The sequence below is a fragment of the Elgaria multicarinata genome, chromosome 1 (assembly GCF_023053635.1).
Source record: "Elgaria multicarinata webbii isolate HBS135686 ecotype San Diego chromosome 1, rElgMul1.1.pri, whole genome shotgun sequence".
Taxonomy (NCBI): Eukaryota; Metazoa; Chordata; class Lepidosauria; order Squamata; family Anguidae; genus Elgaria; species Elgaria multicarinata.
Genome location: NC_086171.1, coordinates 76,347,699 through 76,361,947, shown reverse-complemented (window position 1 = coordinate 76,361,947; position 14,249 = coordinate 76,347,699). Strand labels below are relative to the sequence as shown.

Genomic DNA, 14,249 nt, shown 5'->3' with positions numbered 1-14,249 from the left:
TTGTCCCAAACTGCAGTTCATCTTAACCATGGCTAGTGGAAATGAGCCAACTTCAAACCATCATTTAGGGTTCAGGTGACAGACTAAACTGCATTTCATGTAAAATGGGTATGGAAGCTCCTGATCTCCTCCTCACAGCCATACCAGAAGAGGAGAGAGCATGAGGGTAGTGCGCAAACCTGGAGAATCGTTCAGCTTGTTATCATAATCTTAAAGCTTTGCTTGGCATTATGTCCAGAAGCAACCTACATGTGAGACAAATGTGACTTCTGGCACTCAATCCACCTCATTCGAAGAAGAGCTTTCTATTTATTTTTTTTTGTATGTTCTCCAATCCAAAATATTTTCAAAACAAGAGCGCAAGAACACACAAGCCTGGTCTACATAATAAACAAACATGGGTTCCCCAAAATGCTGTAATTACAGAGCTGTGCCTCCACTAGAGGAAACACACGCAGGCACACACTGACGACGGAACTACAACTGACAGCCAAGCAATGGCCCCAAAAGATTTTACATGTATCCATTTCACATGGCGGCATTAACTTTGCCAATTTAAAAGAACATCGATACTGCAAAAGTATAAACTAGCCTTGAAACTTACTTGATCTGAAGGTAATTCATTGGGGGTGGAAGTGGGGGCAGAAGTCCCAGATGGGTTGGTTAGAAACACTGGGTATGCAAATCCGTCTATCATAACTTTAAAAAGAAACCAAAAACCTGCTCTTTTCCTCGAACAGCCTGGCGATCTCGAGGAATGGCACTGAGAACTTCAAAGCTTCGAACATAAGTTTGTATCTTGATAAATATTAGTAAGAATGACTTTCCAATTGTAGGTGCATGCACAGTACAATGTTTGCTCAAGGTTAGGAATGCCACCCATTGCCCAAGATAAAGTAGACCTACTTCAGTATACTTAAATAGCTAAATAATGCTTTTCAGGAGGGGACAAACTATAAGTTCAGTTCAAAAGCATTCAAATGTCAGAAACCTCCAAGCTGAAAGGGGCAGCCATTTCCAACTAATTCAATCAGAAGGTCACTAGAAGGTCAACTTCTCTTCTACCAGAGCCAATTCATACTTCTCAAAGTTCAACTCCAAAAAGGTATTTGTGTTTAAAGGGTACAATCCACTCATGTCACTGTCAATTGTGAATGAGGCACATGTTTAAACGGCCCTGTAATTTAACACAGAAGTACAGTCTGCCCCTTTTCCAGTCACCATCGCCTGTATTTATCGTGGGGACACCTATTTAAACATTAATTGTGAATGCAGCTCAAACAACACAAAGTGAATAAACTGGCCGCTAAAAACCAGGGTACTTTTTATACACATGTTCAAAAAGGAAAATGTGAATTGACCATTAGTGCACAGCACCATACTGCTGAAAAGAGGTTGAAGTATTTCTGCCCACTGGATGCTGTTGATTCCTTGCCGCCACCAACTCTGGTAAGGATACATCAGGATTAATTCCCCAATGAAAACAGTACTGCAGCTGACAGGCCCAGCAGAATCACTGAAGTGTTACCATTTTGCCCAGTAAGTACAGTTCCATACTCCTGAGAAGGGGAGTAAGGCCCTTTCTACACCTAAGGATTATCCCAGGAAAATGGAGGGATGCAGGGATCATCCCTGCCTGCTGCCGGGATCCCCTGTGTGTCATTTGCATGCACAGGGATGATCCCAGGACGATGCCTGGAAAAAAGGCAGGTGTAGAAACGGCCTAACTGGACCATTGTGCATTTGCAAGGGGAATGTCTGCCCATTCTTGCTCCTTGACTGAGAAAATATGCCAGTATCTTTTGGGAAATAAAAATGAACTGTGTCTCCAGTAAAAGACTACACCCTTGAAATCAAAAGTCTGGGAAACGCTGCTCTACAAATGGCCCCTCCGCAAGTCACCCACACAATTCCCACCGTAGCATGCCTGAAGCGAAAATGGGGAATGAGTAGGGGTTGCAACCTCTCCACCACAGTACAGAACGAGAAAACGTTCAACATCTCTTCACTTTTTCTCAGGTTTCCCCGACCTGGTATACACAGAAGGATAGAAGACTGATAATCCCATTTCTTACGGAAATAAAACGTATCTCCTTTTTCACCTTCATTCAAAGCAATGATATTGGGAATATTAAGAAATGGAATGCACCCCATACTTTACAAACACTTTGTTCACTTTCAGTAAGAGTCAATTATTCTCTCTTGTGACTTGCAATGCTTTAATTTATTGTAACAATATGGGCTCCCTCTGCTGGCTCAAAAACTAATGCTTAGCTATGAAGTCATGCAAATAAAAATATGCTTGAAAGCGAAGTTATTTTCATCAGCAACAACTTTAAATGCCAATTGAAGTGGTTGCTGTTTTCAACTGGACGCCTAAAATAACATCTGGCAAAATGCAAAATGCCAGCCTTTAGAAAGGCTCATCGGCTCAAATGAGATTGAGAGTAATATGCTCTTCCTAAATCTAAGCACAAACAAGAAACACTAGAATTCCACAGTTGAATGTTACTGCTGGGTGTTTAAAATAGGCATTACGAGCACACCCCTACGTACCCTGGCATGCAGACCCTGCTCCCTCTGTTCAGACCTCGCTGTGTTGGGTTGGCAAGGTCTGAAAGCAAGTTCTACTCACGTTCAAGCAAACACAAGTAGAGCTCTGTTCAGACTGTCTGAACTGAGGAGAGCAGGGCACTTGGAGACATAGGGCGTAGGGTTGGCATGAATGCCCCCATCCCTCTACCTACTTTAAGCCATCACATGTTCAGTCGAACATCTGAACACAAGGAGAAGCTTCCTTCAGACCTTTCCACACAACTCAGCAAGGCCAGGAAGCAGCCTGCGCACCTCCCTGCACATGAAGCACATTTGTAGAGCCTGCCAGAGCATAACACCTGAACAGGGCTAGTAAGCTGTATTTCTTTGGCTGTCTGACATTACTAGCAATGCATTGAGAAATGCACTTACCTTTCCTAGCTTTAATTTAATGTTCGCTGCAGTTTTTTAGGGAATGTTTTGAAATACACCTCCTAAGAGTTGGTTTGGTTTAGTGGGTAGAGTGTTGGACTGGGACTCAGAAGACTTGGGTTCTAGTCCCCACATGGCCATGAAGCTCACGAGGCGACTTTGGGCCAGTCATCAACTCTCAACCTAAACTACCTCACAGGGTTGTTGTGGGGATAAAAGGTAAAGGAGGACAACCATGTAAGAGGTCTTGAGTTCCTTGCAAGAGGAAAAGAGGTTGGATAAAAATATAAGAATAATTTTTAAAATCTGCTTTTTGTAATGTAGACCAGTAGTCATGACCTTTCAACAATGAAAGTAAATAAATAAATAAATCTGGACATCTACGGACATAGGGCAATCACACAGATGATGTAACAACTCTTTGACTTTTCCAGTACAGCAAGTACAGAATCTCACATGTACTTGCCAGTAACAACAACAGAGTGTTAAGCAGATCATTGTTTGACCTGCCTTGGTTCCAATTAAAACATGGCAAAATTTTATGAAGCTCATGCTCAACTGTCAGTTGGTATACGTGGCAGGATTTGCTATAATGGCAATAAGCTTTGTGCCTTTTTTTAAAGCTGCTCTTCAAGTTTTGTTCTAATTTCATGGCTAAAACAAATAAACCTGAACTTAATTCAAATATTCATCAGTCAAAATTCCCCTCAACCCTCTCTTGGGTAGAAAGAACAGGATCTTTTGCAGTCAGGTAGGATGCTTCAACTGAGTTCAGCTTCCCTGACTTTTGGTCAGTAGAAGATCCAGGCAGAGCACAGGTGTCCATTTCTAAAAAGAGAGGCCTCCGAGATGATGCCAGCCTGGAAGCCATACTCTTTGGACTCGGAAGCCCTGCACCAAAAAGCATGAATGAGGGGTTAAGACAGTGCTGCAAGGTTGAAATAGACTACTTCAGATTTTTATGAGCTCCAGAGAAAGAAGGATCCTTCAACTGATAACAGAATAGAGTTAGTGGTCAGGGGACACAAACAGATTTTTCAGAGGCATGTACTCATTTGACACAAGGGACAGCATTGGTTCTCAGTGGACATGTGTGTCCTGGAAAGCACCCAACCAAGCCATAGTGATGGGCATAAATAATATGATCCAACACTATATCCAGAGATTCTGGACTGAATTCTGATGAGCTTTGCCAAGAGCTATGGAGTGTGTGTGTGTTTAAATGAGGGTGTGCTACTGCACACTGAAATGCATTCACAGAACAATGCTGTTGTCAGACATTCTTACCAATGGGTAGTTGACTGGCAGAAAGCAGGGTGTCACAACCTGAGGGAACAAAAGAAAATAATGTAAATATAGATCACTGTGGCAAGTTTAATTCTGTCAGCATCAAAGTAATTACAGACAAACTGAACATGGATTACAACATCAACAAAGGGTTCAGATTCTAAAAGGGATTTTATTATTATTTTACTGCAATGCTGTCTCAAGTCAAAATGTGCAGATCAGATTCATCACCCAATTCAGAGAACTAGGCCAGATCTACTCCAAGCAGGATATAGCACTCTGAAAGTGGTATATAAGAGGCAGGAGCCGCACCAAGCAGGATATAGGACTATGAAAGTGGCATGAAAGCGGTATATGGAATGTGTCAATGAGCCCCAACTGTTGTCAGCGCACTTCAATGCTGCTATAAAGCAGTAGTGTGGCTCCTGCCTCTTATATACTGCTTTCATACTGCATTCATAGTGCTATATCCTGCTTGGTGTAAATTTGGCCATAAACTGCTTGAGATATGTTCACACTTTCACAAACAGAAGGACCTTTTCCCTTTCTTCCTCTTTTTGTGCTTTTCTAATGAAACATCAACATTGATTTTTCTATAGACAGAATTACTTTAGATTTTGAAAATGCTGCCACACCACTTTCCCCCTCCCTCAGAAAAAGAAAACTTTATCTGAAATAGCTACCCTTCGATGTTCACGAAAACAAATTAACAAAATTAAATCCATTAAATATATTATTATTATTATTATGTATCAGTTTTTATATGTTTTAATGATGTTTTATAATATTTTGTATTCTATGTTGTTCCCTGCCTCGATCCAGAGGGAGAGGCGGGTAATAAATAAATAAATAAATTTAATAATAAATAATTAAATATATTATGATGATGATGATTCTATACATTTCACAATGAAAAATTAAATAGTTCCGTTATTTCTGAAAAATACGAGGAAAAAATGTACCTCTATTTGGAGGTAGAGGGGTGGAATTCTATATTCTATGGCATGTAAGGTACAGAACTTATTTGTGTCTCTCACATGGCTGCTACCATCTGACTAATCTTTGAGCACGAAAGAGACCAAACTAACTTGCCAAACAGGTGGGAAATTTCAAAGACACCTGTTGTTGAAAGACAGCCCCTGTTTTCCTGATGTTCTGTCTGACATGGACATGTATATCCTTATATATAAAACACCTTTGTAACAGACCCGACAACATCCTGCAACTGTCAAAAAGCATAATACCATTTGACCTTTCTTAGACAGACGAGTGATACATTATGAGATGCAGAGAGCAGACACACAGACTTCCACTATGTTGAAGAATCTGCATTTACTAGAGAGCTAAGCAGCTTTTCTTGAAAAAAGAAAAAAGAACAGAAAGAAGCACAATGTGCTGTACAATATTAAAGTATACAGAAAACATATACTAACCCACCTAAACCAATGGTTTTCAGTTTTGAGGAATACTGTCTGCTTCTGAAAGATTGTTCAGTAAGATGTTCAGTTAGGAATAGGTGAACTCCCCTGATCCATAAGCAGTGTTTTGCACAAAATTGTGGCCATAAATAGCACAATTTGTGTAAAACTGCAGGCATAAAAGACCCTTTATGCCTGCAATTTTGTGCAAACCTTTGCTGCAAATTTGCAGAAATCATGATGTCCATAAACGATCCAGCCACGAATTTGCACAGATCAGGATTTGAGAGTGGGAAACTGCAAGATTGCCTAACTCGTCATGAGCCGAGTCAAGCCAGCTCAGGTATCCGTGAGCTGACGTCTGGGGTGGGGTGGGGAGCTCCATCCCCAAACTGGATTCCTCCAAAAGGATTGACTGACAGACAGTGTGTTTCCCAATACTAGAATTCCCTTGCAATATAGAGCCAAAAGGGAACACTGCATGCATTCTAGGCGGAATGTTTATTTCACATGAGGCAATAGTAAGAGGACAATAGGCCTACCTATTGCCTCCCAAAAATGATTACATCTCAGAACATGACCCATAACCCTTTGCAGCATGCAGGAATTCCGTGGCAGAGGCACGAAGATTCCTCAGCATAGGAAAACTGAATTAAATAAATTTGAAAGACCCCCGCAAAATAAAAGTGTTTGGGGTTTTAGTAGATTTTTTTTAACCATCTATTCATTAACCCAGCCTTCTGCAACTTGGTGCCCTCCAGAAGTTTTGGACTACAGCTCCCAGCATTCCTGACCATTGCCCATGCTGGTTAAGACTGATGGGAGTTGAAGCCCAAAACATTTGGAGGGCACCAGGTTGGGGAAGGCTGCATTAGCCAGATTTAGAAGGCCTGGAAAAATCCAAACGCTTTTTCCTTCAAAGGAAGTCCTATTAAAGTCAATGGGACTCCACTTTGAGCACCCTAAAAAGTGGCAGAAGAGGAACTTGTGCAATGGGGAAAGTGCACACATCCACCCCTGGCCTGCCCCTTATAGATTCATTTTCTTTCCTCTGGCTTAAATCTCCTGTAGCCCCAGAAGTGTGTGGAGGAGAGGAAGCACAATCCCTCAGCTTTCCTCTTCCCCCACTTCTCCAGAACATCTGAAGTGGTTGTAAGCCTGCTTATGATCACAGACTTGGAAGCCAATTCACACAACCCCTCAGGCACATGACAGCCACTTGACCTCACTAAGTGCATAAATGACTGAATGCAGAGATAGCTGAATGCAGAAGTGAGCTGTTGGCAGGGCATCTAAATATTAAATGGGGGTCTGCAGTAATGGCATGCAAAGCAGCCATTAAACTAATGGCCACAGATACAAAGCTAACATACATGGTAATTTCAAGTAGTTACCATGCACCAAGAACTGAATGAATTGACCTGAGGACACAGCCAAAAAATTTCTACAGTGTGAGTGCTTTAGATTTTAGCCTACGTGTTTTGTTGTTGTTGTTGTTGTTGGAGAAAATACAGCATAGCATCGTTTTAGCCAACTTGAACTCATGCCTCCAGATGCATTGAAGATCATTAAAAAAAAGAAGAAGGGGAAAAAAGAGGGTACCAATGATGTAGTGGTAAATTTTGGAGTGCAGACACTCCCTAGTCCCCATAGCTGCACCCCCAAGGGGAGTCCAAAAATGTAGGCAGCTGTGCTGATCCATCCCAACAAACCAGTTCTAGCAGTTTTTTCTCCGTCAGGATCACCTTTGGTAAAGCTAATGGGTCTTTGTGGCCCAATCTATACCCACCCACTCCAAAATAGTCTGCATTACAAGAGTGGGCAATAATATATTGTTGCTGGGAAAATTCATTTCTCCCCAGCTACCGTAGGAATTGCAGCTAAGCTCAGCAGAAAAATGGAATTTTGTGGGGGTGGGGGTGGCAGATGATGTCAGCGTTCCTGCTAATAAAAAAGTGACAGTGCTGCATCCCTGGCTCCACTACACCACTGGAGGCAACAGAGGTAGGATTTGCCCTTCCCAAGACTGGCTTCATTGCAAATTAATGGTGTTATTATAGAATGAGCATAGGCAAACCTCAGGTTCATGCCCCAGCCCCTGCCCTCGTCAGGTCCCTGAGCTTCCCTCTCCTCTGACAAGGCCATAAGGAGGAGTTTAGCAATATTAGCTTCCATTTTTGACTATTTAGGATTATGTCAAACCTAGACAAATTCTGGTTAGTCTAAACTATGGTTTGCTAAAGCAACCCAACTGCAAAGCTTCATTTATGAAGCTGGTTTGATTTAGTAAACCATAGTTAATATTAACCACATCGCATTACAATGTGCTTAAATGAAAGTTTAAGCTTCCAGTCTCCTCGTGGCCACACTAAAGGAGGACAGGGCACATGCAAGCCAGAGGCTCGCCTAGGCTTGTTCCTGTAACAATAAACCATTGTTGTGGCTAGTGCAGCCACTGCGCCTAGAGATGAAACAGGCGCTCAAAAGCAAGCTCTAAATTCAACAAGAATCCAATGTGAATTCAGTTCTTTAACAAGAGTTCTGCCTGCAGTAATCATTGTCAAGATACACCAGTATCTTTTCTTTATATCAATGCCACATAAAAGGGTGCAATTAGCAAGCAATCGCTGCCTGTGGTGATAACAAATACTTTTGCTTAATGCAAGCAGATAATGTATCATTAGTTGGTTTCTTCCAGCATAACATGACACTAAGGAAATAAATTATACTGGAAAGTATGCTTCACAAGCAATACAACAGTGCCCCCGTCTGTTATATCACTGATTCTTTGATTAAAAATCCCCGACTATTACATTCAGCAATTACCTTTCATAGAATCCACCTTCCCAGAACCTACAGCTTTGATCTTTGCTGTGTCTTTGCCTCCCCCTCCATCTAGAGCATTTATTTCAGCGTCTTTCAATAAATAAATGCTCTTTACAAAAGAGTGAGCCAGGCAGCCTCAGAAGTACAGTTCAAAGGCAGAAAAACTTTAAAACATAATGCTCTTCTTTGTAAAGCAGGAAAACTTATGTGCTTAGTAATATCACAGCAGGCTGACGTATAGAAAAGAAAAAGATTAGAATATTTATCATTTATTTATTATTGCATCCTGCCTTTTTTCATCTAAGGAACCCAAGGCAGCATACATAATCCTCCTCCTCTCCATTTTATACTCACAACAACCACCCTATGAGGTAGGCTGGGCTGAGAGTCTGTGACGGGCCCAAGGTCACCCAGTGGGTTTCCATGGCCAAGTGGGGACTACAACCTGGATCTCCCAACTCCCAGTCCAACACTTTAACCACTACACCACACTGGCTAATCTTAGGATCCTGTTCTCCGTAAGTGATTAAGCAGGGCCATTTTATATAGCAACAGACCTGAATTGGCCACTGAATGTTCAACCAACAGTAGAGAATCAGCCAATCTTAGCTCTGTAATGAGCGTATCAGTGTGTTATAGCGGTCTCCAAACATGTTTGCTGCATACATCACATTTTTAGGTGGGTACTTGAAAATGATCCAAAGGCTAACTCTAAAACAGCCAGGCTGGAAAGGTTCTCAGAGGTTGCCCTTCCTCAGGAATGACAGTTAATAGCTAAGGGAGGAACAAATTCCACCCCCTCGACAGTCTTCCACAATAGCTTTGTGTAGGTACATTGACTGAGCCTGGAAGTGGAGTACTGCTAGGCCAGCAGAAACCTCTTCCAGGAAAAAGCCATCACTAAGTCAACATCGTGTGGGCAGCCATTTAACCCCCATTTGTTTATTATTCATTTCGAAGGCTTGATTGACCAATACAACAGCTCTTGATTTCTGTTCATTGTTTCATCTTGGTGTTCCTCCCTCGGAGACCCTTAGCAAATTATGCTTTTGCTTCCACCACCACCACCCAAACATCCATAAGCTACCGCAGTTTACAGACTCAGTAGCAACTATTGCTTGTACTTCACACACACACACACACAAATCTATCCCAACCTCTCTGTGGGCCAAGTTCCCACCAAGGTCTGGTCAATGTCATGATAGAATTTTCTCCATATAAAAAAGAATTAAATCCTTCCCTGTAGAAAACTAGGGCCTCAGCTAGACTTAGCAGTCTAGCAGGACGGAGGGGTGAAGATCCCGCAATATTTTTATTGTGAGATCTCCCCCTCTGTTCACAAGTGGCGCACAACGACCTCAGAAGGAGAGACGTCATGCCAGCTATTTTGTTTTTTTAAAAAAGAGGCAGCAGCGCACAAGCGCTCGTACACAAAAGGTAAGTCCTTTTTTAATATATATATACATTTCCCCGCTCCCCCCAGCCCACCCCTGATGGGCGCAGAGCTGAGGAACCACGAGAAGCCAGGACAAACCGCGACGCCCAGCTCAGCCCGAGACTGCAGAAAAAGAGGGCCTAAAGTGGAGAGCAAGATCCTGGGGCAAGGGAAGGATCATCCCTGATCCCGGGATCCTCTGGGCGTCATGTGGATGCACAGGGCCGATCCCAGGGATCGGCCCAGGATAAAGCCCCGTCTAGCTAAGGCCTAGGTATCATCAGTGAGACAGGCTAGCCTAAATCCTCCCCCTGACATAGTTTTCTATGTGCATGGAGATGATGATGATGATGATGATGATGATGATGATGATGATGATGATGATGATGATGATGATGATGATGATTTGGTATGGAGAAGCATTCCATCATGTGTGCCCCCACCTGAACTCTGAAGTGGTACAGCGCAAACACAGGTTTACCATTTCAGTGGAATGCGTGAGGTATTGTATTATCTTCAGGGGCCAGATTACCCCACTTCCCCCAAACCCAACCATTGGTCAGATCACATCAGAGAGCAGGGCCCAGTCAGTTATGTCAGGGCCCCACACCTGATGTCACTTGGTCCGTAGCCAAAGTTCTTCCAATAGGCACTTCAGCTGGGCAGCCAGCTTTGCATGCAGGGAAGGCAAAGGACAAGTGACTGGCATAATCTCCACTTCCGAGGACACCCACCCACTCCAAGCTCCTCCCAGCTGCCATGGAAAGCTTCACAGTGGTTCCCTCTCCCAAGGCAAGATCTCCAACCTCAAGAAAGGAAGAGACTGGTGTGTTGGAAGTGGGGCAATGGGTGGGAAAGGAAGAGGCCATGTACTGTATCCACTAGATCCAATGACCTTCTCAGTCCCTGTCCTTCCCCCAACCAAGGGAAAGAGTTAGTTGGTCTCTGAGACCCATCTAACAGAAAAATGCTTTTCAGAAAATGCCTCTGCTGTTCCTCCCGCCTTGCTGGCAAGAGCTTGACAGTGTTTTGGATGATCAGGCATCTCCGATGTTGAAGCACTCCGTCAGTTGGGCTCAGATGCCATGTGATTATTCTCTTGTTTTATTTCAAGTATTTATAGACCACTCTTCAGCTGGAAAGGCTCCCAGAACAGCTTGCAAATCAATAAAAACAGGACAGTGCCTACCCTCATGCTTAAAATCTAAGACAACATGACACAAAAGGAAAAAGCAGCGAGGAGGGAAAAGGAAAACAAGAAACAAAGAATTCTAAAAACTGAAGTACACTCTATGCATATGCATTGCATAGACTATTTTTCTCCTCCTCTAGTTATTATATTTAGTTTTCTTAAGTAACAGATAATTGGTCTTGAAATAGTACATGTATGTGACTCAGGCCCAGACCCTCACACAATACATCTTTCTTCTGTCCAAAAAAGAAAAAGAAAAAAGGGGGAGTAAAATAAAAAGAACCCGATGAAGTGAGATTACTTATCTTAAAACAATCGTCTACTTTTAAATGCTTTTAAGCCAAGAAGTAAACAGAGGACCAAACCGCTCTAATGCATGACCTTCAGCATGACACTTCTATACTTTTAAACAATGCAGGCTTTATGTGCATTAAAAGCCATTTTATATTCTTATGTCACTCTACACCCCCTGTTTCATATTTAGTCAGAGGACTCATTCACTGAACAGTTCATTACACTGACACTAAATCCAAAGTAGAGAAAAATATTTTGCAGATAAATGATGGCTAATATTACATCACTTCTCTGCTCCTGGGGGCAACCAAAAGCTATTTTCTTTGACTGATACCAGCACAAATACACAAGTTTTGTAACCGTTTGGACTTCTGACCACTGGATCAGAGAGTGCACCAAATCTTCTGGCAAACAGAGAAGTAAACTTTGAGTTAAAGCTAACAGCATTTCAATTACATCTTTCTCTAGTAGGACCACTTCCCCCACCCTTCTACCATTTTCTGAAACTCCCAAACACCTCATTAAGAAAAAAGAAAATGAAACTTGCATGTAAAATAAAACTCATATGTGCATTGATCAAATTCTTGAAAATCTTCACAGAATCCTGAAGTACAATAACCCCAAATCAGCAGTATCTACTTTCAAATATTCTACTGGTTTCTTGTAACTTGGAATGTGGCAAGGCACTAACAACCCAATTCAAATACTTTGTACAGCGCTTTTAATTCTGAAACAGAACTGGGGTGATTTCCAGAGGGGCCGCCATGCTAATCTGTTGCAGAATCTTGTAGCATTATTAGTCATACAAAGTCAAAAGACAGAACTTGAAAAACATATACACAACATTCTTGTTGACAGACTGAGACGCCTTACAGTTATACCTATAACTCTACTGCTTTCCTAATAAAACAGAGGTAGAAGTGTATAATGCATTGAGTAAAATCTAAATAATAATCCAATCTCAATCAAGTGCATTTGGTATGGAATCAAGATTGATGAAGGTTAGCTAGTGCTTCTTCTAGCTCCACAGATCCGTAGGAAAATGGTAAAGTTCTCAGGTGTGATTAAAGAACCTGAATCCATGAAAACATAACTTTTCCATCCTCCCATACATAAAAATGTTTGAACTTTTTATATTACACAGAAAAAGAGAAATGGCTATCGCTACATTTGAGGCATACCATCCCACAGCAGGAATATCTGGTTCTTTTGAGTTGTGTATTATATTCTGATGGGGAAACAAGATATATTTACTTTAGTTATTAATTATATTTCTTCCAGGGGGTTGTTCAACTGCTACATGCAGGTGTTCACAGGAGACCTGATCGAGGCTAGGCCCACACATTCCACTTGAAGAAGGAACTATCAACCTCTGCACATGTTCACTGAGCCACTTCACTGTGGCCTCGCTCCATACTGCTGTGATAACATTTGAGGGCCCCAAAAATACATAGTTGGACCATTCTGCTGGTCCTCAGCAGTCCAGCCGGTGCTTTCTACATAGTTCTGGTTTGCCAAACGTTGTGATGGTGGCATGGGAAGGAAGTATAGGAAAGTAGTTCTCAAGGTGTTGCACTGCTATATGAAATCTGGCAACTTCAGTACATAGTATGATACTAAAGAATCAGACCATTTATTTCTACCTAATGAAATATCAGCCTATTTACACCAGAACGCTATTAAAGCCAGAATCTACTGACTACTACCTTATCTTTCAATACATTTTTGAAGTGAAGACTTTCAGAAATATTTATATGCTTAAACTAAACGTAAAAATAAATGTTTGGTTTGGGTTTTTTAAATTGCAAGATGTAGACATGACCATACATTAAGGAACACAAAATGCAAGAATTTAGATAAAGAAGGAAAGAGCTACTAATTTTAGAAAAAGGATTAATAGAATTATTGAGGGCATAAAAAGGTATGGTATTTCCACATCAATACAGTTTACAGCTTCAGAATACAGTACAGTTTCTAAACAGCTAATATCTCTGAAACAACGGTGGACAACTTCCTGTGCAAAGGGCATCAGAGAGTCAGTGGAGCAAAAATTATAGCAGATTACTGATACCACCCACGCTGCACAGAACAGAACATAAAACAGGGCTAGCCAAGGAGATATGTTGAATTTACCACACTTAGTTTTGAGCAAAGCAAGAAACAGTGGGTCATAAATTACTTGATCCCTGCCTAGAAAACTATCACAGTCTGGGTCCTCTGCCCTCTGTATCCTTTCCTACTTTCATTTTTGGCATTTTTATTTTAGTTCAGATTTGGGGTGTTTTTTAAACACAAATGATTTTTCATTTTGTGATTTCATTTCTTCTTTCTGGATGGTATGAATAACCTTCATAACTAAAACCAGATCATCTCTGTGGAGAACACAAGTAATATTAAAATGTTTGATCATCTCCCTTTAGTCAGCAATCAATTTGGAAGGGTATGAGGAAAAAAGGGAGAGGGGAAATAAAAACATCCCCAAAAACTGGTTTCAGAAAATGTGTCCCATAATACGAACAAAGGATTTTCATATTGACATCATGCTGACTTATTTTACTTTTTAAAAAAATAATGGACAGTTTGGCCAATGCCTTAAAATCAGGAGCCACTGGAGACACATTATAAATCTGTGCTATCTGTATAGAAAGTAAAATAAACCTCAGGATTCTGAGGTAATAAATTTGTTTGGTCTGGCAGTGGCTCTGCTAAATCGACTTTCAACAAGGCAGGAAGTCAGCCTGAAGGAGGATTTCAGGTCATTAATAGCATATCCCAGAGCTCTGATTTAATCTGTACTCTGCTAAGGTGTCTAGACTTCTTGAAAAGAGAG

General features: G+C 41.5%; 1 protein-coding gene across 6 annotated transcripts in view; it reads right to left on the bottom strand.

Moving 5' to 3' along the window:
• The window catches only part of TNS3 (tensin 3), a 315,310-nt gene that overhangs the window by 141,015 nt on the left and 160,046 nt on the right, over window positions 1-14,249 (bottom strand). For all 6 annotated transcript variants that reach the window (XM_063130602.1, XM_063130576.1, XM_063130593.1 and 3 more), the window contains one exon: window positions 4,255-4,293. In XM_063130602.1, coding sequence (XP_062986672.1) covers window positions 4,255-4,293 — 39 coding nt within the window. The remainder of the gene's footprint in view (window positions 1-4,254; window positions 4,294-14,249) is intronic.